Source organism: Triticum urartu, chromosome 2 (assembly GCF_003073215.2).
Source record: "Triticum urartu cultivar G1812 chromosome 2, Tu2.1, whole genome shotgun sequence".
NCBI lineage: Eukaryota > Viridiplantae > Streptophyta > Magnoliopsida > Poales > Poaceae > Triticum > Triticum urartu.
The window spans coordinates 542,065,653-542,090,889 of NC_053023.1; the positions used below are offsets into that span (position 1 = coordinate 542,065,653).

Genomic DNA, 25,237 nt, shown 5'->3' on the forward strand with positions numbered 1-25,237 from the left:
CGATCAAGTCAAGGAGGCAGACATAGAGATTTGCAAGATACATACGGATCTGAATGTTGCAGGCCCATTCACTAAGCCTCTCTCACGAGCAAAACATGATCAGCACCAAGACTCCATGGGTGTTAGAATCATTACAATGTAATCTACATTACTGACGCAAGTGGGAGACTGAAGGAAATATGCCCTAGAGGCAATAATAAAGTTGTTATTTGTATTTCCTTATATCATGATAAATGTTTATTATTCATGCTATAATTGTATTAACCAGAAACTTAGTACATGTGTGAATACATAGACAAACAGAGTGTCACTGGTATGCCTCTACTTGACTAGCTCGTTAATCAAAGATGGTTAAGTTTCCTAGCCATGGACAAAGAGTTGTCATTTGATAAATGGGACCACATCATTAGAAAATGATGTGATTGACTTGACCCATCCGTTAGCTTATCACTTTGATCGTTTAGTTTACTGCTATTGCTTTCTCCATAACTTATATATGTTCCTATGACTATGAGATTATGCAACTCCCGAATACCGGAGGAACACTTAGTGTGCTATCAAACATCACAACGTAAATGGGTGACTATAAAGATGCTCTATAGGTGTCTCCGATGGTGTTTGTTGAGTTGGCATAGATCGATATTAGGATTTGTCACTCCGTGTATCGGAGAGGTATCTCTGGGCCCTCTCGGTAATGCACATCACTATAAGACTTGCAAGCAATGTGACTAATGAGTTAGTTACGGGATGTTGCATTACGGAACGAGTAAAGAGATTTGCCGGTAACGAGATAGAACTAGGTATTGAGATACCCATGATCGAATCTCGGGCAAGTAACATACCGATGACAAAGGGAACAACATATGTTGTTATGCAGTTTGACCGATAAAGATCTTCGTAGAATATGTAGGAACCAATATGAGCATCCAGTTTCCGCTATTGGTTATTGACCGGAGACAAGTCTCGGTCATGTCTACATAGTTCTCGAACTCGTAGGGTCCGCACGCTTAACGTTCGGTGACGATCGGTATTATGAGTTTATGTGTTTTGATGTACCAAAGGTAGTTCGGAGTCCTGGATATGATCACGTACATGACGAGGAGTCTCGAAATGGTCGAGACATAAAGATCGATATATTGGAAGGCTATGTTTGGACATTAGAATGGTTCCAGGTGAGTTCGGGCATTTACCGGAGTACCGGGGGGTTACCGGAACCCCCCGGGGAGTGTATGGGCCTTAGTGGGAGAGAGGATGAGGCGGCCAAGGTGGAGGGCGCACACCCCCAAGCCCAATCTGAATTGGGTGGGGGCCGGGGGCCCCCTTCCTTCCCTCTCTCTCCCCTTCCTTTCTCTCCTACTCCAACAAGGGAAGGGGGAATCCTACTCCCACCGGGAGTAGGACTCCCCCCTTGGGCGCGCCATAGAGGGCCAGCCCTCCCCCTCCTCCACTCCTTTATATACACGGGGGAGGGGGCACCCCCATAGATACACAAGTTGATTGTTTAGCCGTGTGCGGTGCCCCCCTCCACCGAATTCCACCTCGGTCATACCGTTGTAGTGCTTAGGCGAAGCCCTGCGTTGGTAACTTCATCATCACCGTCATCACGCCATCGTGCTGACAAAGCTCTCCCTCAACACTCAGCTGGATCTAGAGTTCGTGGGACGTCACCGAGCTGAACGTGTGCAGATTGCGGAGGTGTCGTACCTTCAGTGTTGGGATCGGTCGGATCGTGAAGACGTATGACTACATCAACCGCGTTGTCATAACGCTTCCGCTTACGGTCTATGAGGGTACGTAGACAACTCTATCCCCTCTAGTTGTTATGAATCACCTATATGGATCTTGCGTGTGTGTATGAATTTTTTTGAAATTACTGCGTTCCCCAACAATAGGTGCACTAGTTCGGCGAAGAGATGGTGATACAAGTGTAATATGGATAGTATATATAGGTTTTTGTAATCTAAAAATATAAAAACAACAATGTAAATAGTAACAAAAGTGAGAAAAAGGGGTATTGCAATGCTTGAAAACAAGGCCTAGGGTTCATACTTTTACTAGTGCAAAGTCTCTCAACAAGGATCACATAATTAAATCATATGGCAATCCCTTAATGTGTGAAAAAAAGTCACTCCAAAGTTCCTATCACAGAGAACATAAGATGAAATTGCTTGTAGGGTACGAAACCACCTCAAAGTTATTCTTTCTGATAAATCTTTTGAGCTATTCCTATAAGTGTCACAAACAGCCCTAGAATTTGTACTAAAATAACACCATATGATACACATAAATCAACCCTAATGTCACCTAGATACTCCAATGTCACCATAAGTATCTGTGGGTCAATTATACGATATGCATCAAACAACTTCATATTCATAATATTCAATCCAACACAAAGAACCTCAAAGAGTGCCCCAAGATTTCTACCAGAGAAACAAGGATGAAAACGTGCATCAACCCCTATGCATAGATTACCCCAATGTCACCTCGGGAATCCGTGAGTTGAGTGCCAAAACATACATCAAGTGAATCAATAGAACAGCCCATTGTCACCACGGGTATCCCACGCAAGACATACATCAAGTGTTCTCAAATCCATAAAAGTATTCAATCCGATAATAGTGAAACCTCAAAGGTAAAACTCAATTAATCACAAGAAGATAGAGAGGGAGAAACACCATATGATCCAACTATAGTAACAAAGTTCGTGGAACATCAAGATTGTGCCAAATCAAGAACACGGGAGAGAGAGAGAGAGAGATCAAACACATAGCTACTAGTACATACCCTCAGCCCCGAGGGTGAACTACTCCCTTCTCGTCATGGAGACCACCAGAATGATGAAGATGGCCTCCGGAGATGATTTCCCCCTTCGCCAAGGTGCCGGAAGGGGCTCGCGGTTGGTTTTTCGTGGCTACAGAGGCTTGCAGTGGCGGAACTTCCGATCTAGGGTTCTTTTCGGGGTTTTGGTATTTATAAGAATTTTTGGCATCGGTCTCACGTCAAGGGGGTGCCCAAGGGGCCCACAAGCCGAGGGGTGCACCCTAGGGGAGTGGGTGCACCCCCTAGGATTGTGGCCTCCTGGGTCACTTGCTGGCCCTGCTCCGGTGCTTTGGGGGGTTTCTTTTGGTCCATAAAAAATCACCATAAATTTTCAGCCCATTCTGAGAACTTTTATTTCTGCACAAAAAACGACACCATGTAGTTCTGCTTAAAACAACGTTAGTCCGGGTTAGTTCCAATCAAATCATACAAAAATCATATAAAATTTTTGTAAACATGGCATGAATACTTCATAAATTATAGATACGTTGGAGACGTATCACTAGACGATGATGGATTGGATGAGAGTTATCATGTAATCGAGTTAGTTTTGTTAGGGCTTGATCCCTAGTATCCATTGTGTTTTGAGATTGATGTTGCTATGACTTTGCTTTGCTTAATGATTTTCACTAGGGCCCGAGCGCCATGATTTCAGATCTGAACCCTTTATGTTTTCATGAATATATTTGTGTTCTTGACCCTACCATGCAAGTTATACGCACCTATTACGTGTTATGATCCGCATACCCCAAGGTGACAATTATTGGGATTCTTTCCGGTGATTATCGTAATTTGAGGAGTTCATCTATTCACTATGTGTTAATGCTTTGTTCTGGTTCTCTATTAAAAGGATGCCTTAATATCCCTTAGTTTCCATATGGACCCCACTGCGACGGGAGGGTAGGACAAAAGATGTCATGCAAGTTCTTTCCATAAGCATATATGACTATTTTCGGAATACATGCCTACATTACATTGATGAATTGGAGCTAGTTTTGTGTCACCCTAGGTTATAACTGTTACATGATGAATGTCATCCAATATAATATATCCATCACTAATCCAATGCCTACGAGCTTTTTACATATTGATCTTTGCTAAGTTACTATTGTTTTTGCTATTGCTGTCACAACTGCTACAAAACTATTGCTACGGTTGTTACTGTTAATGTTGCTATTGTTACTACTGCTATCAAATTATCATATTACCGTGCTACTGATCACTCTGTAGCAAATATTTAGTCTCCAGTTGTGGTTGAATTGACAACTCAATTGCTAATACTTGCAAATATTCTTTGGCTCCTCTTGTGTCGAATCAATATGGGTTGAATACTACCCTAAAAAATTGTTGTGATCCCCTATACTTGTGGGTTATCAGTACTTGATAGATGTTGATGATGTCTCCTCGGCAACGAGGCCATAAATTCTTCCTACTACTTGTAAGCTGCGTTGAGATTTCCTCAAAGAGGAGAGGATGAAGCAGTACAGTAGAGATAAGTTTTCCCTTAGTTAAGAACCAATGTTATCAATCCAGCAGGAGAACCACACAACACCTCATTAACAATACATGCACACAAGATAACAAATCCTTGCACCCAAGGTGAGCAAGGGGTTGTCAATCCCTTGGCGGTTATTTGCAAGATTAAATTGTATGGTGATAGATAGATAGATGGATAGATAGATCGCACAAAAATCAAAATAAAATAAAGAAAGAAAAATTGTAGCAAAGTATTTTTGGTTTAAATATGATGGAAAATAGATCCGGGGGCCATAGTTTTCACTAGAGGCTTCTCCCTTGAAAATAGCATACGATGGGTAAACAAATTATTGTTGGGCAATTGATAGAAAAGTGAATAATCATGACGATATCTAAGGCAATGATCATGTATATAGGCATCATGTCCGAGACAAGTAGACTGAAATGATTCTGCATCTACTACTATTACTCCACACATCGACCGCTAACTAGCATGCATCTAGAGTATTAAGTTCATAAAGAACGTGTCATGTGCCCTTCTATCATTGGGATCGAACCCATTACAAAGCACCTCTCCCATTGCAAGAAAAATCAATCTAGTTGGCCAAACCAAATCAATAGATCAGAGAGAAATAGGAAGCTATAATAATCATGCGTACAAGAGTTCGGAGAAAACTCAAATAATATTCATGGATAAATCTGATCATAAATTCACAATTCATCGGATCCCAATAAACACACCACAAAAAGTCATTACATTGAATAGATCTCCAAGAACATCAAGGAGAACATTGTATTGAAGATCAAAGAGAGAGAAGAAGCCATCTAGCTAGTAGCTATGGACCCATAGGTTTGAGGCAAACTACTCATGCATCATCGAAAGGGCAGCAAGGTTGAGGTAGAGCCCCTCCGTGATCAATTCCCCCTCCGACAGAGTATCGGAGAAGGCCTCCAGATGGGATCTCACGAGAACAGAAACTTGCGGCGGCAAAAAAGTATTTTGGGTGGCTCTCTGATGTCAGGGGAATATTTGAGAATTTATAGGGGCGCAATTAGGTCAAGACATGCCATGAGGGGCCCACAGGCCTAGAGGGCACGCCTCGGGGCGCGTCTCCCGAGCTTGTCGCTCCCTCGTGACTCTTCAGGTCTTCTCCCGAACCTTCTAGGGTCTCTTCTGGTCCTGAAAAAATCAATGCAAAGTTTGTTCTCCCTTTGGACTCTATTTGATATTGATTTCCTGAAAAGCCCAAAACAAGCAAAAAACAACAACTGGCACTAGGCACTAGGTTAATAGGTTAGTCCCAAGAAATGATATATAATTGCATATAAAACATCCAAATTGATACTATCATAGCATGGAACAATATAAAAATATAGATACGTTTGAGAGATATCAATGTTGACCTTCACAATTTTCTAGCTAAAGAGGAAATTGCCTAGTTGCAAAGATCTTTTGAAATGTGGCTCCTTAAGGGGGGTTAGGATACTACTCAGTTTCGTGTTATTGATAATGGTAGGAACAAACAAACGCAATTTCTCCCTTGAGTGATTGTGATGTTACTATTGAGTGCATTGATGAGTTGCTTAAGCATGCTACTTGCTATCATAAAGAGTTGTTTGGACCTGCACCTAGTAACATGTACATTTATCTGATGGGTTGTGGGCTCCTAATGAAAAATATTGTAATCTAGATACCTTTCTACTAGCAGACGCTTCGGCAAGGTGGAAGTAAAACATGTTCTATTTTTAATGAAATCTAGTCATACCCTGTCCCTGATAATATACCCATAGAGTTTTTTCAAAACTATTGGGATTTGGTCAGTGAGGATGTCGTGCGTTTATTTGAATGTATTCATGTTGTTTCTCTAGAAGTTCAACAATTAAACTATGGTATTATTGCACTATAACCCAAACTTTCTGATGCAAACAAGATACAACAATTTTAGGCCCATTCGTTGATTGAGATGTTTTTACAAGCTTATCACAAAAGTTTTGATTGTTTGCCTTGAGCATTTTTTTGATATTTTGTTTAGAAGACACCAAAATGCTTTAATAAAAGTTGTGCCATTATGGATGGCATCATGACATTGCATGAAATCTTGCACCATACTTATGTGAACAAAATAAGAACCATTATTATTCTTAAGCTATATTTCGGTAAGGCCTATGGCGAGGTCAACTGGGAATTCCTACTTGATTGTCATTCTGTACGTGGGTTTGGCACTAAGTGGATTTGTTGGAATAGACATATTATGATCGACGGTGATGTATGTGTTAAACTGAACGTTGTAACTGGGCCCTACTTCCAGAGATCCAAGGGGGTGCACGAAGGGGACCGCTTATCTCCTTTTTTTTAACCTGGCAACTGTGAGCCTCGGTAAAATTGTTACACAAGCACACTTTAATGGGCTTTTGACTGGGCTGGAAATTGATCTTGTTCCTAATGGCATTGATATTTTACAATACACCACAATACTGAGGACTATCCAGAATGAAATCATGTCAGGTTTAAAAAATAATTGTAAAAGGTGAGGTGTGTGTGTTATTGGGGGTGATGAACCTACTATGGAAACTTATGTTGGGATCAATTTGTATATCAACTCCTTTCCTTTTAAATATCTAGGCATGCATGTAAGTTATGTTGGCCTAAAAGTGTATGACTGGAGCTTTGTTGATATTCAGTTACTTCAGAAATCGATTCTTGGGTTGGGTATGCCATGTCTATGGAAGGTCGTACTATATAGCTTAATTGTGTCCTATCCCACATCCATCTTATATATGTCAGTGTTTTTCATGAATGGAACTATGATTAAGAAATGGGATAAACCTAGAAGAAAATTCCTTTGGCAACGTTGTGGAAAAAAGAGATGTCATTTGGTGAAATGGGGCATTGTTTGTAGATAAAAAAAAGCAAAGGGGGCCTGGGTGTCAAAGATCTCAGGAAACAAAATATAAGTCTATGAGTCAAATGGTGGTGGAAATTTGAAAACAAACTATATATCTACTAGTCAAATGTTGGTGGAAATTAGATAAAGGGTAGCAGACTATGGCAAGAAGTTGTTAAAGCTAAATATTTGAAGAACTCTATTGTTTCCTTGGTTAAAGCTAAATATTAGAAAACAAAATATATGTCTATTAGTCAAATGTATGATTCTCCTTGTTGGAAGGCGATAATGAGAGTGAAAGATTTATATATGGTGGGTAGAGGGGGTTGTGCTAATTAAGGGTAATACTGCTAGACCATAGAAATGTATCATTTTTTAAAGTAGACCCTTTTGTGAGAAATTCCCTTTGCTTTGTGGTGTTTGTTCAGAACAAAATTGCACTATGGAAAAACTTGAGTCGCTTAATCCTGTAACATCCTTTAGAAGAATCCCCCATTATGGCTGAACAATGGGAGAGAATGGAAAATATGTGATGACGTACTATTCCTATATGTGATTTATCTGATGATATCATATGGAAACTTAACATAAATCATATCTACACTACTATATCTATGCATTGCTGGCTCGAAAAACATCTTGCTGGGGCTAATTTCAAATGGATCTAGAGCACTAAAATCCCTCTCAAAATGCATATTCCTATGTCAATTGTTTCAAAATGTTGTCCTTACCATGAAAGTTATAAGAAAAAGGCATTGGCCTCGAAACCCTACTTGCTCTTTATAAACTCATACTAGACTTCCCAACACATGTTCTTCTTGTGTCCGATTGCTAGAGTGGTCTGAAAAACCGCGGGTGTGGTGTTGGGGACTGATCTGTGTCCTAACTCGTTGTGGCATTGTTATGTGTGGAGTTTTCCTTTCCTTTCTGGAGGTGAAAAACAATCGTGCCACTTTTAAGTACAACTGGACCAGAATTCCTTTCGAGATAGTGTTTACACCTTGTTCTTTCATGTTGTATTGAACAGGTATTTCGAAGCCAAAGTTGGTTGATGTTGTGAAGCATGTTGGTAAGGTGCTAAAAGAGATTGCTACATAGATGATGCTAATGGTGTGGATGTCGTGTTGTTGGTCTGCTATAGACATTTGTGTTTGGACCCAATAGTCGGCGAACGTTTGTCGGGAGGGGTGGCATTTACGAACGTCTTTTCTGGCAGTTTCTTCAGAGACGCATGGTAATTTTTCAGAGGCGCATGGCATTTTCTGGAAGCAAGAAAATTTTGCGACAAGAACATGCAGAATTTGCCATCTCCTGCCACCTAAAAATGCCATCGAAAGGCGTTTGTTTGTCATCCCCTCCGGGGGAACGTTCACCAATTAGTATTTTCGTTGTGCTTTTGGGTAGTTGTCGCGTCTTGGTTTGGATGGGAAATCATCTTTGTCCGTAATATTTTTATGTGGTTGGTACTGCTTAATAAGTCTAGTTTTTCTTGATGCCGTCTAGTTTTTTCCATGCGGTGGGTTTTCTCATAGCGCCCAAACTCATTGTTTTCTCTTCCCCGCGGCCCTGCCCATGTTATCTCTCTCTTGAGTAGCCCGGTTTGAAGGGAGGAAAACATTCCACCACAACATACTGAATTTTTTCTGCAGATCGAATCAAACCAAATCGCACAAATCTAGCACCATTCGTACGTATACGTGATCATAAAGCTGCGACTTTATTATTGTTATATTTATTATTCCACTACTCACGCGGCCGTCCCATCGCAGGCAGATGCACACGTACACGGCCGTACACACGGTCGTTTACGTGAGAGTAAGCTTGGTGCGGGGACACCGCAGACAACAGGCAACAACGACAGTATTCATGGATGGATGGATGGACGGACGGACGGACGGAGGATCGTCCGCGGCGGCCAGCGACGAGGCAGCTAAGAGCTGCTAGTTCTTGAGGAGGTAGTCGTCGAGGTCGTGGAAGGTCTTGGCGGCGGTCTCCTTGATGACGTCCGGCTCGGGCACCTCGTCGCTGGCCTTGTCGAAGTCCATGGTCCAGTTCACCACCGCGCCGGCGCCGTCGGCGCCCTTGTCGGTCACCTGCACCGTCACCCTGAAGTTCTTGTAGAAGCTCACCAGCTCGCCGTCCACCACGCTGTACGACACCACCTTCTTCTCGTCGTCCGCCACCTCCACCTTCTCCTTGGCGAACGTCACCATCGGAACCCCTGAAGGCACGCACCCAATGCTCACGTTACATATATATACTGATACAAGCTCCGGATATGTGGATCGTTTCACGGCGCACGTACCCTCGGTGTACTTGATGAGGCGGACGGTGCCGGCGGACTTGCCGTCGCCCTCCACGGTCTCGATGCTCTTGTACTGCTCGGGGAAGATCTTGGGGAACAGCTCCGTCGACTCGCGCATCGCCGTCCACAGCTTCTCCGCCGGCGACTTCACCTCCACCACCAGCTCGACCTTGGACGCCATCGATCGATCGACCGGGATGCAAGGTTGCAACGCGTTCAAAGCTCTTGCCAGCTACTTGAGCAGTGAAGTGACTGTGGTGCTTGTGGTTTGTCCATGGCGAGAGCTTGTGACCTTATATAGATGATCGAGCTAGTAGTGTTCTCCAGAGGGGGAGGGGGTAGTACCTGTGGGTGCTACTTGCGCTGCCCATTGAAGATTTTCCGGCAAGATCCATCTACCCTTGTCAGGCTCCAATTTATGGCGTCGGTGCCAAGGATCAACGTATATTCATGGTGGTGATAATTCAGAGCAAACGCACAACCGTCTGCATGTGAGACTGGCTGTACAGGGGTGGAATTCTTGATCTGAAAAAGTGGGCAATAACACTGGTCTGGTTTGCGGTTGGAACCAGGGCCCCCATAAATATAAAGTCTGAAATGTTTGATGGACTGATCAATATGTCAGTGATCTTCCCACAAATCAAATCAAGGTGATAGAAGCAGCGGCGAGAGTAGGTGATTAGTTAGCCCCTGAACAGGTTATAGAGTAACACTAAAATTTGTAGAAACAACAGGAGTCGATTATTTATATATTTTTTTCCGAAAAAGGGAGCACCTCAGCCTCTATCAAGTGATGCCCACGGCCATAGTATTTTAAACACCACAACCATATATTATCAATTGTTGATAATACTGAACAAATCAGCTTGCAAAGAGAGAAAAAAACTCGAGGCCATCCACCACCTGGCATGCATCACCAGTTCACCACATCATCCCCAAGCAGATAAAGGGTACAACACTGATGTCAGACCAAAGGTATCACACTTTAACAGATCTTTGAACCAACATCTTCAATAAGTAACGACGCGGAGGCGACGACGCCCCTGATTAAGCCGGAAAGTTGGATCATGGGTTTCGCCCTGAGAAAATACACCCGCCAGCCCAAAGGTATAGGCACCCACCAGAACAGAATTGCACACAAAGCTGAGGCTATCTTGAGATAGTGATGGAGCATGATTAACCTCCCGCAAAGCCCAACCACACACATCCAGCAAATCTGTCCGTCCATACGACCGAGGCAGGCACAGCTCTGCCGCTCAGCTCAGCTCAGCTCAGAATGGTCTGCACTGCAGTCATGCCCCAGAGTTTTACACTACATACATACAAACTCATAGCAGCCGCACATAATTACTTGGCCGGACGACTCAGGCCGCCGCGTCGTCCACCTGCTGCCTGCGCCGCATACTGGACTCCTTGATCTTCAGCAGCTCGTCGCAGACAATCCACGGGAAGCTCCAGAACTGCTTCTTTCCCGGCCGTCGGTGCTCCGGGTGATAAGTCACGCGGTACCACGCCGACGCCCACCTTGACGCCTCTGCCTTTGGGCGGCTCCTGAACCAACCCTGCACCTCCTTGTGCAGGCCCTCCACCGAGTCGATGATGCGGTCCTTCATCTCGAAGTACCTCTTGTTGTCCTTCTTCAGGTACAGGAGCCTATTCCGGATGTTGCCCGTCAGGATCTCGTCCTCATGCTCCGCACCATAGTAGCTCATCAGGGTGCTCAGCTTCTCCGCGTACAGGTCGTAGAACTCCTCCGCGGATGCCAGGAATTCCTCCAAGCCAGGGACCTCTAGGTCAGGATCGAACGCGGGGCTAGATTGAGCCGAGGACGAGGGGGCAGGAGCGCTCTGCATACGGCTCGCAGCCGCTCGGTAGAGCTTGCCGAGAGCTCCGTTGGAGATGTACGTTGGTTTGTCCCACCGTTCCATGAAGTCGGGGTACTCCTTTGGTCTCAGTGACCGGGGCATTTCAGCTGGAGCTCCTGTCTTGGCAAAGTCGACCGCCATCGAATGCAAAGCAGCTAGCTGGAGGCACTCAGGGCTCCGGGCTTTCATTGGATGACGATCCGCGTGGACCAAGTGAGCAGTTGAGATTGCACCGAGCGAGTCATTTATCATGTAATCCACAAAGTACTTCTGAATTTCCTGCAGTTCATCAGGTGTTCTTATAAGATTACAGGTATAAACATGTCAGGCAAGGAAAATACATGTGCTTGTTGAAAAGACAACTTTGAACTGCTTATTGGAGCTAACTGGTAAATACTCCCTCTGTTCCTAAATATATGACGTTTTGGCAGTTCATTTGAATGGCCAAATCGTCATGTATTTAGGAACAGAGGGAGTAGTTGTGAAGCTATCAAGGTTAGATATATACATTGAAGAGCATTTTAAAGCCAACACCACTTTAAAACTCAATCATGCACAACTGTTTTCATTAGAGGATGGCAAAAATGTCTTTCTTTCCGAAATAAGTACCCACATTTCTAAAGAACGTTATTAACTGTGCATGGCGAAAAAATCAAAAAAGAAAAAACTGTGCATGGCGAGCATATATTTGGTCCAAAGCATTCAAAATTTTGTGCTGTTATTCCATCCTGGCTGAGTTCGACGCTCGTAGCCAGTTCACTCTGGCTGTAGGCATGCACCCAGTTTTTGCGAAAGAAATGTTTTAGAAAGATGTAAGGTGCCTCAAGATAATAAATCTCTAAAGTTACTAAGCTCCCCCGAAATATACCGCCCTCAGCGATCTGGCTTTTTATCATTTTGGTCCCACTGGTCAGCTGGCGTTGACACAATCTAAACTGCCTTTGACTAAGGTGCCCTGGATTGCTGCTTTGGAGGGGGGCGGGGGCTTTGAGGGGAGGTGCTGCTCCAACCAGCCACCACATCGACAACCAAAGGAACCACTTAGTACTGTGGTTACCTCATTCGCATTGACATCAGGTGTTCATCCCTGAAGGTGAAGTTCCCATCCTTAATCTGATGGTTTGCTATAGCTCTTAATGGAGTTACATATAGTTCCATTCAATCCATCAAGGGTTGTTGGCACGTCTTCATGTAGCGGCCGATGGGCCTTTGGTCGTTCGATTTATTGGGGGTAATCAGTGGAAGATGGACTCTAGCTCGGGCTCACATGGTGCGGCGAAATCGGCCTGAGGCACTTAGCACACAGGGATAGAGAAAACAGAAAGGCAGGAAAGGAGTGGTCGGACAGACTTAGTGTTGGAATTTTCAGGTTACTTGCCTTATTTGTCCACTCTAATTAAATTAGTAAACGAGCTGTAAACTTAATTAAACCTGACATGGGTGCAGTATAGAATGCTTGTGTGCCATTTTGTGTACAATCACGCCGTCAGGTTCTTGATGTGTTCAGTTACGCAAGCTCAAAATAGGCTAATATTATCACAAAATTTTCAGCAGTGACCACTTAGAATGTTTGTCAGGCTACAAAGAATTGGAAGATAGAATGCACTTTTCACCAAATTTGGAAAGTGCACAGCTCAGTCTGGCATTATTGCTTATTGATAACATCCTGGATTTGTCATGTGGTCATGTTGTGGTTTAAGAAAATAACTTTTCGTCGGACCTAAAAGAGTTATAGAGCAGTCAAAAAACTAGACCACAGGGACAAGAAAGAGACAAACATGGAAAGAAAGAGAGAAAATAAAAGATGTGAAGAAATATAAGAGTGTTTAGATCACTACTTTAGTGATCTAAACGCTCTTATATTTCTTTACAGAGAGAGTAGATCCTACACTGCAGTTTTTCCTTCCCGTTTTGTCAACTTCAAAACCTAGCTAATATATCTTGCCAGATTCTCTGGGAACCCATGAACCCATAGGCAAGCAATAAAAAGTTGTTCAAAATGAATGATTTTAGCCTGTGATTTGTTTGCATCAGAAGTTTTGTTTAAAGAATTCCTTCTTTGATGATTTATAACAATGGAAAACGGTGCGGCGAAGTGCACATTTTCTTCTAGTATTATCGAAATGCTACAGATTGTAAAAAACTGAGATTTTCATTATATTTGCAATTGCAAGTATAAAAATTGATATTAGTCAAATAAAACAATCTTCGGTAAATTAGCAGCAACAACCTAGTAAGAGAAATTAAAATGAATAAACAGCGAGGAATATACCTCAAGTGTAACAACATGATCCATTATGCGTGGCCTTGCTGCAGTGTAGTCCATAGGTGAATCAACCTTCTCTGGAATCAGTTTCTCATCCCAAGTGATAAAATAGAGGTCACCGTCCAAATCGCCCCCGGAGCATTCATTTGGATGAGGCCTGATTAACATCAAAGATTAAATTCTACATAAACAAGGCCTATTAAACATCAAAGATTAATTGAAGGAGAAAGCAAGCATTGGCAACGTCCATCAATAGGTAGAGATGTAAGTACGTAACATGAGGGGATATCAATCTAACATGGAAACGAACACGCTGACAAACACTTCAATAGAGATTTGAGCTCCTCTGAAGGCATTGCCAGAGCAATATAAACTCTAGATGATCGTCTTTCAGTTTCAGTATAACATACGACATTACCTTTCTCCTCTTTGGGGGAAGACAACACAATCAACCAGGTTCTTAGCGTACAAACCATGGTCATAGACAGCTTCAAGTACTCTGATGTCACCAGGATGGAGACAAGGATTTTTTGATACTGCAACTTTTCCAACAACAACTGCTGTTTTCTCTTTTCCATTATCTTCAGCAAAATATGGCTGACAATTATCCTTCTGCTCTTTGCTGTTCTTTGTAATTCTGATGTACACTTGACCGTATTCTAATTCACCTGTTTCATCCAAACAACCAATAAGAACACGGCCTTTCGGAACATGAATCTTACATCTAGTTCTTATGTCAGTCAGCCTATTATCCTGATGGGCCTTAAGAATCATCAACAGGTAAGGCTCTAAACTTGGTTCATAGCCTTGCAGTAAAATTTTCGATGCTGTCTTTGTTTCTGCACTACCAATTTTCCCCAGAACAGAGAGAGCAGCTTCTCTGTTGGTCAGCATTTCATCTAATTCACGCATATCATTCTGTTGCATCGACTCAAATATCTCATCTCTTATCCCCAAAGTTGAAAGGAGAGAGATAACTTCACGATTCATATAGCATGGTTGGGATTTGCTGGTACTTGTAATGTTAAACATTCTGCTCTTTGATTCGAATTTCTTCATACTAGGTCGCAGAGAAAGATTACGAAAGGAATCAGGGTCCACAGCAACAACTCCTTTGTAGCCACCATACCTTATTTGAAAAGCTGAAGGAGGGTTAGTGTAGTCTAATCCAATTCGGCAAGCCATTTCTTTAGCAAGTCTCTCAGAGATCTTCCCGATACCATCAGAAAATATGTATTTACTGCCATCAGTTGTGACTTCAATATCTGGAATCTCTTCTACATCCCGTGGTAGGATTTCAAGTGTTTGTCTGGAGGAGCTGAACAGCTGGCCCATTCTAGCCGCACACTTAGATACTGAACGAATATCTTCAAAGTTGCCCATCCACCTTCTTATATCCTCGGCCTTCAGGGAGTCATTAGAAGCAAACATCCAAACAGAACTTCCACGAAGTTGACTTGCTGAGAAGGCCAGGAATTCATACTTCTTTGGACCAATGGAAAATCCTTCTTTCAAGATGGATAAAATACGATGATATAGGCCAGTTTTCAAGGGGTGAGAAAAGAACCCTCGTCCAGTTCTAGCTGAGATAGCATCTGGAAAAAGCTTACTCCAGTCTTCGTCTACAAAAGTAACTCTAGCAAAGTCAGAAGCATACTGTTTGTGATGCTTAACCACATAATTTGAAACCTCTTCCTCAGGTCCCAAGCAGTATATTTTGGATGGAGTGATGTGAATTCTGTAACACATCATTAACTTTCCTTCACCTTCAGTCTTACTGGAAAGCAAACCATCATGGCTCCTCTTCCTGCTATGAGCCTCCTGCTGGATGAATTGCAAAGGTTCATAGCATGTAAAGTCTAACTTGCTCATTTTCTCAAAAATCCTCCTTGAAATATGAACTGGTATTTCTTCAAGAGCTTTAAACAGATCGGCATTAACATCCTTGGAAACTATCTTCCCCATGTGAACAAGAGAATTGAGACGAAAAAGAACTTCATATGACACTGAACAACCACTTGGGCAGTCAACAAGGGGAACGACTTTGGACGACGGGCCAAAAAATTCCATTGAAGAAATGACCAATTCCCCTAATTCTCCTGACATAGGCAAGCTGTTGAGAATAAATGACACCGGTGCACCTTCATCAAGTACGAGGGCAAGAGTTGAACACTTCCCAAAAGAGTGGTTGCGTGTAAAATCTAGTGCTCTGACCCAGGTAAATTTTGCATCCTCCTTGCATGCATGAAAGCGGTCATCTGAGAACCTTGAATAAACTGCAGGCCCAGAAATTGTTGTGCATATCCTTGGTGCATACATGAGCTGAAACAAATAGTAAATTAACATTAGTCAAGATAATATATATTTTACCAACTTCAGAATTATAGAAAGAATTAAAAGAGTGTTGCGCCTCACCAACTTATAGTCTAAGAAGTATGGCAATCAGTAAATTTAGAAAAGTAACGGTGATGTGTATTCATCAGATAAGCTTCATATTCATTTCACTCCAATTAGTAACCACCAACTGAGATATTTATAGGAGCGGAAATAAAAGTCGCACCACTATCCATCTTACATGGTTCACTCTAGTTTACTGAATCGAGAACTTGCCAATTTTTCAGCTCGCGCAAGTATTGAGGGAGGGAAGTACATCTAGAGCTTCCTTCTTCAAATTTCTACTTCGCCCTATGACCGCAACGTCTGACTAATATATAATGTACAAAGGAAAAACAGAAGTATCACAGCAACATGGTGACCAACTCGACTGGTTCTTCACGTCTAACAATTGGAGTTCAGTATATCCTAATACCAAGGTTACTGCCATGGCCAAACCAATCCCGGACCACATGCCTTGTTTGGTCAGTATAGGATCATCGATCCCCGCGAGCAAAATTTTCAGGTTAGAATCTTACTGGGTGCAGCACAGAGGCTTCTTTGATGTGGTGAATACTTCTTGGTCCAAACCAAGTTATTTGCATAATAGTGCAGCCAGGATTTGCCAGAAAATGAGAAGACTAAGGTACACCCTTAAAAAGTGGAGTAAAGGCCTCTCACGTCTCAAAGTGCTGATCCAAAACACTGAATGGGCCGTTAACGAGCTGGATGAAATTGAAAACCTGAGAACACTCACAACCCCAGAATCGAACTTCGGGCGAATTCTAAAAACTCACCTGCTGCAGCCTCTGAACATTCAGAACCAACACTGGAGAAAAAGATGCACTGTCAGGGTTATTCGTTTTGGAGAGGAAACTACGAAAATTTCCACCGGATGGCCACAGAGCGATACCGAAATAACTTCATCGCCATGCTGAAATTACCCGATGGCACTGAAGTTGAGAACCACACAGGCAACGAAGGGATACTGCTCAATGTGTTTAAAGAAAGATTGGGGGAATCTTCGCCTCCAAATCAGAAATTCGACACAGGCTCTATCATTACCAAGATTGATGGACTGGAAGAACTTTATGTCCCATTCACTGAGGCGGAAATTGATGAGGTGGTTGGAACCATGCCGGCCGACAGAGCTTCAGGGCCGGATGGATTTAGTGGTTACTTTACCAAATCATGCTAGCATATAATCAAACCAGACTTTTATCAGCTTTGTCATGATTTCCACACAGAAGAACTCAATCTTGAAAGCATAAACACCGGGTTCATCATTCTCATTCTGAAGATCCACTCGCCCCAGAGAGCAAAAGATTTTCGCCCCATCACACTGCTAAACTGTTGTCTGAAGCTAATAAACAAACTGCTTGCGGATCGGTTACAGAAATGGATTCTAAAAATCATTCACAGGAACCAATACGGATTTTTGAAAGGGAGAACGATACAGGACCTGCTTGGCTTGGGCATTCGAGTATATATACCAATGTCAAGCCTCTGGATCGCGTTTATTCTGAAACTGGACTTTTCCCAGGCCTTCGATACTATAGAACACCCGGCTATGATTGAGGTCATGAGACACATGGACTTTTCCCACTGCTCAATGGGGTTCCGGGCCATCAGTTTCGATGCCGCCGCCGGGGGCGGGGCGACAAGGTGACCCGCTATCGCCCTTGATCTTCGTCCTCACGGCCGACCTGCTGCAAGCTGCTGTCAACGATGCACTTCGCCGAGGGGTCCTCAGACACCCAATCCCCCCACGCACACACAAAGACTTCCCGCAATACAATACGCGGACGACACGATAATTGTGATGCAGGCATATGAAGAACAGCAAGAGGCGTGAAGAAAATTCTGCTTGATTACGCTGACTCGGTTGGACTTTGGATAAACTTCGAGAAGACTACTCTGGTGCCGATCAACCTAGACATGGCGTCGGCGGCAGGCTTTGCTGCGATCTTTGGATGTACAGTAGGCTCGATGCCGTTCACGTACCTGGGGCTGCCCATGGAGACCGCTGAGTGTCAGATAGACCTAGAGCTGAGAGATGTTTGGGCATACACATGGGGGGCCCAAATATTCATCGTCCAGATATTACAAGTTCTCCTTTGAAAATGTCATGGCTAATCAGGCTTTTCGGTGGATTTGGAAGTCGAGGTGTACAATGAAGCTAAGGGTTTTTGTGTGGCTCCTCTTGTCCGACAGATTAAAACACCAAGAACATGCTCAAACGTAGACATTAAGTAATGGGCTCATCGACAGACAGGACGGACTACTGTGTGCTCTGCCAAACCCAACAAGAAGAAACTCTGGAACATCTGCTCTATACCTGCAGTTTCTCCTACACGTGCTGGACTTCAGTTGGGTTGACCTGGGCAACAGAAGGAGATAGGTTTGACTGGATGGCAGAGGCTAAACAAACCCGTGATCATGGAAGTGTTCACCACAGCAGCGTGGTCGATCTGGACGGAGAGGAATAACCTGATCTTCAGAGGAGTGACGCCTTCCGACAGGTCCTGGTTGTCAAGATTCAGAGAAGATTTCTTGATGTTGCAACACAGGACAAAACCTGAGCTGCTAGGGTTCATTACTGAATTTGCCAGAGAGATTGCCTAGGGTTAGCCAAACTACTTTAATCCCCTGTAATTACTTATACCTCTGAACCCTAGTACACTGTGATTGGGGCAAAAGCCCCACCACACCCTTGTACACTATGTAAAGTACTTTTTTGATTAATATATATGACTGTAGGAGCCTCTCCTACAGTCTGCAACGTTCAAAAATAAATAAACACCGTGAACAGCTCACCTGAAGCAAGATGACGCCGGCCCCATCGAAGCTGCACTGGAGACAGTTCCTGATGTCCTCGAAGTACACCTCAAGCCTGTACCTCTGGGAATCGTGATTGAGGTACAGGTCTATGCGCCGCTTCCCCGGGATGACCTCCACGCGGACGCTGTCCCAAGTGTCGGCCGCCTCGAATTCGCGCTCGGCGACGCGGTTGCCGACAAGGAGGCGGGCGTCGGCCACGCGGAGAGAAAGGTCGGGCGCGCGGGGGAGAAGGTCCACGGAGGCAGGGGAGACGGAGAGGAGGGAGCCGAGGAAGCGGGGTAGCCGACAGGAGGAGGCGAGTTCAGCGGCGAGGGTTGCGGTGGCGGTGGAATCGAACTGAACGCTCCCATCGCCTCGACTTAACCAGCCGCGTCGGGCGGCGGCGATCTCGCAGGCGTAGGCTTCGCCGGCAGCGGCGACGGCGGAATCGAAGAATGCTAGGAGCTCCTTAGCGACGGCGGAGGGCGGGATATTGGAAACCCGCACCGTCGCCGTGAAGACGGGCGCTGACACCGCCGTCGCCATCGGAATGTAGTGGGGACAGAAGGGTTTGGTGTTCCGGCGGGCTCTTGGGGGTTTCTGTACTCCGAGCAGGTTTATGTGTCTGAGTGTCTCCCTTGGTCTCAGAATATATATTACTCTTTTTTAGGAGTCTAAATCTCTACTACTCTTAATCTTTATTTTTAATGAGTATTCTTTTCGTCCAGAAATATTTATCAAAGAAATAAATGTATTTAGACATATTTTAGTTTTAAATACATCCACTTTTATCCATTCCGGTGACAAGTAATTTTGAATGGAGGGAGTAGTTGGTAGGTTGTCTTGTCGCTTCATACCCCATCAAAGGCCAGCCTGCCCCATCCATTTTTTCAGCGCGAACCAATCAGACAATCAATCGATACTTTCCATATAAAAGAAATAATCAATCGTACAATCAAGACTTTCTAGATACATCATTGACCAAGACTTTTCATATATTTTCCATACAAAACTTTCTCCTGACCAAACAATTAAGACTTTCCATATACAGCACCAATCAACCATACAACAGAAAAACAATAATCGAGACTTTCCATGTACAAAACTTTCTCCTGTACGACATAGATTCAATCATAGTTCAAAATTTTCTTCTGGGCGGGCGGCGAGCTCTCGTTCTCCGCGTCTCCCTTAGCGGTACTGCGGGCCCTGGTTCTCCGTCATCTCTATACCTAAAGTCTCGGTACGTAGGTCATTCGCTCGTTTCGTTCGTTCGTTTCCTCCCCGCATCGATCGATAGGAGTTTCGATCCCCTCGATCCCGCTTTTCCTTAGCTTACCGCGTGTATTTATGGAAATATCGCTAATCAAATTTTTACCTACTCAAATAGTATTTCCGTAATCATCTAGTAATCAGATAGCTACCTAATCAAATCCTCTTCAACCCCCTCCCCCTCCATTGGGCCACTGTTGCTCCTAAAACTGTGTCGTCCTCTTCGCCTCGGGAATTCATCAATCATCTTATTGTTTCTTGACTGATGCATGCCTCGTGAGAACTACAACCATGTCGATATAGAAGGCGTTGGGTGCGGTCAAGAAGGACCAAATGAGCATCTCGGCATCGCCAAGGTATTCAGCTCGGTGACTGAGGGAGTCCTGGATTAAGGGGTCCTCGGGTGTTCGGCTCGTGTGTTGTGGGCCGGACTGATGGGTCATGAAGATACAAAGTAGAAGGCCTTCCCCCGTGTCCGGATGAGACTCCTTTGCGTGGATGGCAAGATTGGCGTCCGGATGTATAGATTCCTTCTTCTATAAACCGACTCTGTACAACCTAGGCCCCTCCGGTGTCTATATGAACCAGAGGGTTTAGTTCGTAGAGACAATCAAAATTCATATAGGCTAGACAGCTAGGGTTTAGCCATTACGATCTCGAGGTAGATCAACTCTTGTAACCCCTATACTCATCAAAGTCAATCAAGCAGGAAGTAGGGTTTTACCTCCATTAAGAGGGCTCGAACCTGTGTAAACATCGTGTCCCCTTCGTCTCCTGTTACCTTCGATCCTCAGACGCACAGTTCGGGACCCCCTACCCGAGATCGGCCGGTTTTGACACCAACATTGGTGCTTTCATTGAGAGTTCCACTATGTCGTCGGCAGAAGGTTCGATGGCTCGTCCAATCATCAACAAGGGTTCTGTTTCCGGGGAAACCTTCCTCCCCGATCAACTTTTTGTGTTCGGTGGCTTCGCTCTGCGTGCCAATTCGATTGGTCACCTCAAACATATCGACAGCTACGTCCCTGGTCATTAGATCAGATTCGGGAGCCTGCATTACGTCACCAACATCCGAGGAGACTTGATCTTCGAAGGGTTCACGGCCTCGACCACTGTTCCTCTGCTCCAAGAGGGAAACCCATCGGACCCGTCATCAGGCACCACTCAAGTACCAACTATCATCCCTGCCCTGGCCTTAGATCCATGGCAGACTACTTCATCCAAAGATGGGTATCTGAAACCGACCGGACTTTCTTCTACTATGGAACTTTTCTCCGGAGACCCGGAGGCAACTATGTCTTCGGCGAGCCTAGAATCAAGCAGGACTCTCCCTATCACCGGAGAGTCGAACCCGCCTCAGGATGCAAACTCCGAACTCTCAAGGTCTGCGTCTAGTGAGCACAGCCTGGCAAAATCTGCCGTGCCTAGCCCTGCAGGTCCTCGGTTCCCCGTCCGGCCTTCGCTCTTAAATGAGGCCTTGGACTTAATGCGATCCCTCGCCATTACAGAAGTATCGCCTCCGAACTACGCCCATCCCGTACTAGGGACTGAGAGTGGGGAATTTTACATCCCACCCACCACCCACTTAATAGCCACTGTCGAGGATTTGACCGACATGCTAGATTACGCCTCCGAAGACATCGACGGTATGAGAACGATGCCGGAGGCAAACAAAGCCAAGACCCTCCATTCACCGGGCGTTGGATGGATACCTCCACATATGATGTGTACATGGTGGATACACCCAAAGGGGATGACGACGAAGGCAGGAAAGATCCGATCGAGGACAAGCCCGCTGAGGCACCACCAAAGCGTCGACATCAGAGGCGCCACTTGAAATCGTGTTGCGAAAAGGAAAGCAACACCGGCACCGGAGACAATAACACCCCGGGCGATGCCAAAGATCCCAAAGACCCGGTCGAGCCTGCGTCCGAGCAGGATTAATGGGAGGAGGGACAAATCAACTCCAACGAGCCGGTCGGGAATGAGGACTCGGCAACGAAGACTTCATCGTGCCAGAGGAACCCCTCGAGCAAGAGCGCTTTAAGCGTCAGCTAATCGCAACTACGCGAAGCCTAAAGAAGAAGCAGCAACGGCTCCAAGCCGAATAGGGTACCCTCAATGACAGATGGACCCAAGTCCTAGTTGCCGAAGAATAAGGCCTCGAGCGCCCAACAAAGAGTTATCCGAAGCATCAGCTACTACCACAATTCGACGACGAGGCCCTTGAGTCAATACCGTCAAGATATGAACGCGTTGATGAACCAGACTGACCACCGCGTGGGCGAGATAAAGCGGTTGCTTATGTCGAACACCAGCCCTTACCACCTCGCCGTCGGGACAAAGAGGTAGCAGCTCCGGGCTATACCTACGACTTACGCCAGGACCTGGACAATAGAGCCGGTCATGCCAGATCAATCTATGGATCAAGGGGGCGTGCTCCAACGCGAGGCGATGGCCATCAAGCCTGGTGAGGGAGTCCTAGATTAGGGGGTCCTTGGACAGTCGGACTATATCCCTTGGCCGTATTGTTGGACTATGAAGATACAAGATTGAAGACTTCGTCCCGTGTCCGGATGGGACTCTCCTTTGCGTGGAAGGCAAGCTTGGCGATTCGGATATATAGATCTCCTCCCTTGTAACCGACTCAGTGTAACCCTAGCCCCCTCTAGTGTCTATATAAACCGGAGGGTTTAGTCCGTAGGACAACAACAATCATACCATAGGCTAGCTTCTAGGGTTTAGCCTCTCCGATCTCGTGGTAGATCAACTCTTGTAATACTCATATCATCAAGATCAATCAAGCAGGAAGTAGGGTATTACCTCCATCAAGAGGGCCCGAACCTGGGTAAACATTGTGTCCCCCACCTCCTGTTACCATCTGCCTTAGACGCACAGTTCGGGACCCCCTACCCGAGATCCGCCGGTTTTGACACCGACATTGGTGCTTTCATTGAGAGTTCCACTATGTCGTCACCATAAGGCCTGATGGCTCCTTCGATCATCGGCAACGATGCGATCCAGGGTGAGGTTTTCCTCCCCGGACAGATCTTCATATTCGGCAGCTTCGTACTGCGGGCCAACTCGCTCGGCCATCTGGAGCAGATCGAGAGCTACGCCCCTGGCCATCAGTTCAGGTTTGGAAGCTTGAACTATACCGCCAACGTCCGCGGAGACTTGATCTTCGACGGATTCAAACCCATGTCAGGTGTGCTGCACAATCACGATGAGCATGATTTAGCTCTACCATCGGACAGTGTTCGGGAGATCGCACCTGTAACTACTCTGGCCCTCAATCCGGAACAGATCGCGCCGTCCGAGGACGGGTGGATGGACCCCGCCATGGAGGCCGCACACTCAGCGGCGATAGAGCCGAATATTGACTTCACCTCCTATGAGACCCGTGTTGCCGGACACTCGGATTCGTCCCCGGCCACAGACTCCGAACCACTCGTGTTCGTGCCCATCCAATCTGATTGGGCACCGATCATGGAGTCCACCTCCACGGATATCTTTCAGCACTCGCCCCTAGGCGACATGCTAAACTCATTACGGTCTCTCTCCTTGTCAGGAGACCCTTGGCCGAACTATGTCCGGCTCGAGTGGAAAGTGGACGGCGAAGAAATCCATTCCCCGCCCACCACCCACTTAGTAGCCACTATCGACGACCTAACCGACATGCTCGACTTTGACTCCGAAGACATCGACAGTATGGACGACGATGCGGGAGACGAAAAGGAACCACTGCCCATAGGGCGCTGGACTGCCACCTCATCGTATGATATATACATGGTGGACACCCCCAAAGAAAGCGATGGCAATAAGGAAACGGAGGATAATCCCCCCGAGAAGCAATCCAAGAACCGGCGTCATCGGCGCCACTCTAAGCCCCGCCATAGCAAAAACAGCGATACCGGCACAGAGACAATAATGCTGCAAATGGTGCCGAAGACGAAGACAATCCCCTCCAGCCAGGCTTTGAGCAGGAGGATGGGAAAGCAAGCCCTAAGGAACAGGCAGGAGACAGAGAATCAGAGGATGACAATTACATGCCTCTCTTCGAAGACGAGGTGAGCCTTGGCGACGAAGAATTTATCGTGCCTGAGGATCCCATCGAACAGGAGCGCTTCAAGCGCCGGCTTATTGCCACAGCAAAAAGCCTGAAGAAAAAGCAACAACGGCTTCAAGCTGAGCAAGATTTGCTAGCGGATAGATGGACTGAGGTCCTGGCAGCCGAGGAATACAAACTTGAGCGCCCAATCAAAAGTTTCCCAAAGCGCAGGTTGCTCCCCCAACTTGAAGAGGAAGCATTAAAGCCTGCGTATGATGCGGCAGACCGGCCACCTCGTGGCCGGGACAAAGTGGCATACAAGCCCAAAGTCCAGCCCACACCCCGTCGCCAGTCAAACAAAAATAGCAAGGCCCAGGGTAACACGCAGGACCTGCGAGACGTATTGGAAAACAAAGCAGGACACAAAAGATCGATATTCGGATCACGAGGGCGCGCCCCAACACATGACGACAACCGTCATGCCGGATATACCAAAAGCAAATCCGGCCGGGCCGAACACAGCAGACAAGACTCATATGAACTGCGTCGTGACATAGCCCGGCATAGAGGCGCCGCACACCCCCTATGCTTCACTGATAAAGTAATGGATCATGAATTCCCAGAAGGGTTTAAACCCGTGAATATTGAATCATACGATGGTACTACTGACCCCGCAGTATGGATAGAGGATTTCTTCCTCCACATTCACATGGCCCGCGGGGATGATCTACACGCCATCAAGTACCTATCGTTAAAACTCAAAGGACCAGCTCGGCATTGGCTAAATAACTTGCCGACAAACTCCATCGGAAGTTGGGAGAACCTGGCAAACGCATTCCTGGACAACTTCCAGGGCACTTATGTGCGACCACCAGATGCTGATGATTTAAGTCACATAACCCAACAGCCCGGAGAGTCAGCCAGGAAAATTTGGACTCGGTTCCTAACCAAAAAGAACCAAATTGTGGACTGTCCGGATGCCGAAGCCCTAGCGGCCTTTAAGCATAACATCCGTGATGAGTGGCTCGCCAGACATATCGGCCAAGAGAAGCCAAAGTCTATTGCAGCCCTCACAACACTCATGACCCGCTTCTACGCGGGCGA

The 25,237-nt window shown here is 45.5% G+C and overlaps 2 protein-coding genes across 2 annotated transcripts; both read right to left on the reverse strand.

Moving 5' to 3' along the window:
• Positions 1 to 8,882: 8,882 nt before the first annotated feature.
• LOC125541807 (MLP-like protein 423) lies at positions 8,883 to 9,771 on the reverse strand. Its single transcript, XM_048705120.1, has 2 exons — positions 9,490 to 9,771; positions 8,883 to 9,405 (listed from the first exon to the last, which is right to left on the reverse strand). Exons 1-2 carry the CDS (start codon positions 9,668 to 9,670, stop codon positions 9,125 to 9,127), a joined length of 462 nt encoding a protein of 153 aa, XP_048561077.1. The 5' UTR covers positions 9,671 to 9,771; the 3' UTR covers positions 8,883 to 9,124.
• Positions 9,772 to 10,643: 872 nt separating this feature from the next.
• Positions 10,644 to 19,433, reverse strand: LOC125538643 (probable RNA-dependent RNA polymerase 2). The gene is made up of 4 exons (XM_048701909.1): positions 18,811 to 19,433; positions 14,039 to 15,942; positions 13,627 to 13,777; positions 10,644 to 11,633 (listed from the first exon to the last, which is right to left on the reverse strand). Exons 1-4 carry the CDS (start codon positions 19,357 to 19,359, stop codon positions 10,854 to 10,856), a joined length of 3,384 nt encoding a protein of 1,127 aa, XP_048557866.1. The 5' UTR covers positions 19,360 to 19,433; the 3' UTR covers positions 10,644 to 10,853.
• Positions 19,434 to 25,237: the final 5,804 nt, after the last annotated feature.

Bases quoted from the DNA above. Each gene is read 5' to 3' on its own strand.
- LOC125541807 (XM_048705120.1), bottom strand. From the start codon at position 9,670: ATGGCGTCCAAGGTCGAGCTGGTGGTGGAGGTGAAGTCGCCGGCGGAG. The intron at 9,406-9,489 runs GTACGTGCGCCG...GCGTGCCTTCAG, and splicing joins CCTCATCAAGTACACCGAGG to GGGTTCCGATGGTGACGTTC.
- LOC125538643 (XM_048701909.1), bottom strand. From the start codon at position 19,359: ATGGCGACGGCGGTGTCAGCGCCCGTCTTCACGGCGACGGTGCGGGTT. The intron at 15,943-18,810 runs GTGAGCTGTTCA...TATTTGTTTCAG, and splicing joins CCGGCGTCATCTTGCTTCAG to CTCATGTATGCACCAAGGAT. The intron at 13,778-14,038 runs GTAATGTCGTAT...GATGTTAATCAG, and splicing joins TTCCCCCAAAGAGGAGAAAG to GCCTCATCCAAATGAATGCT.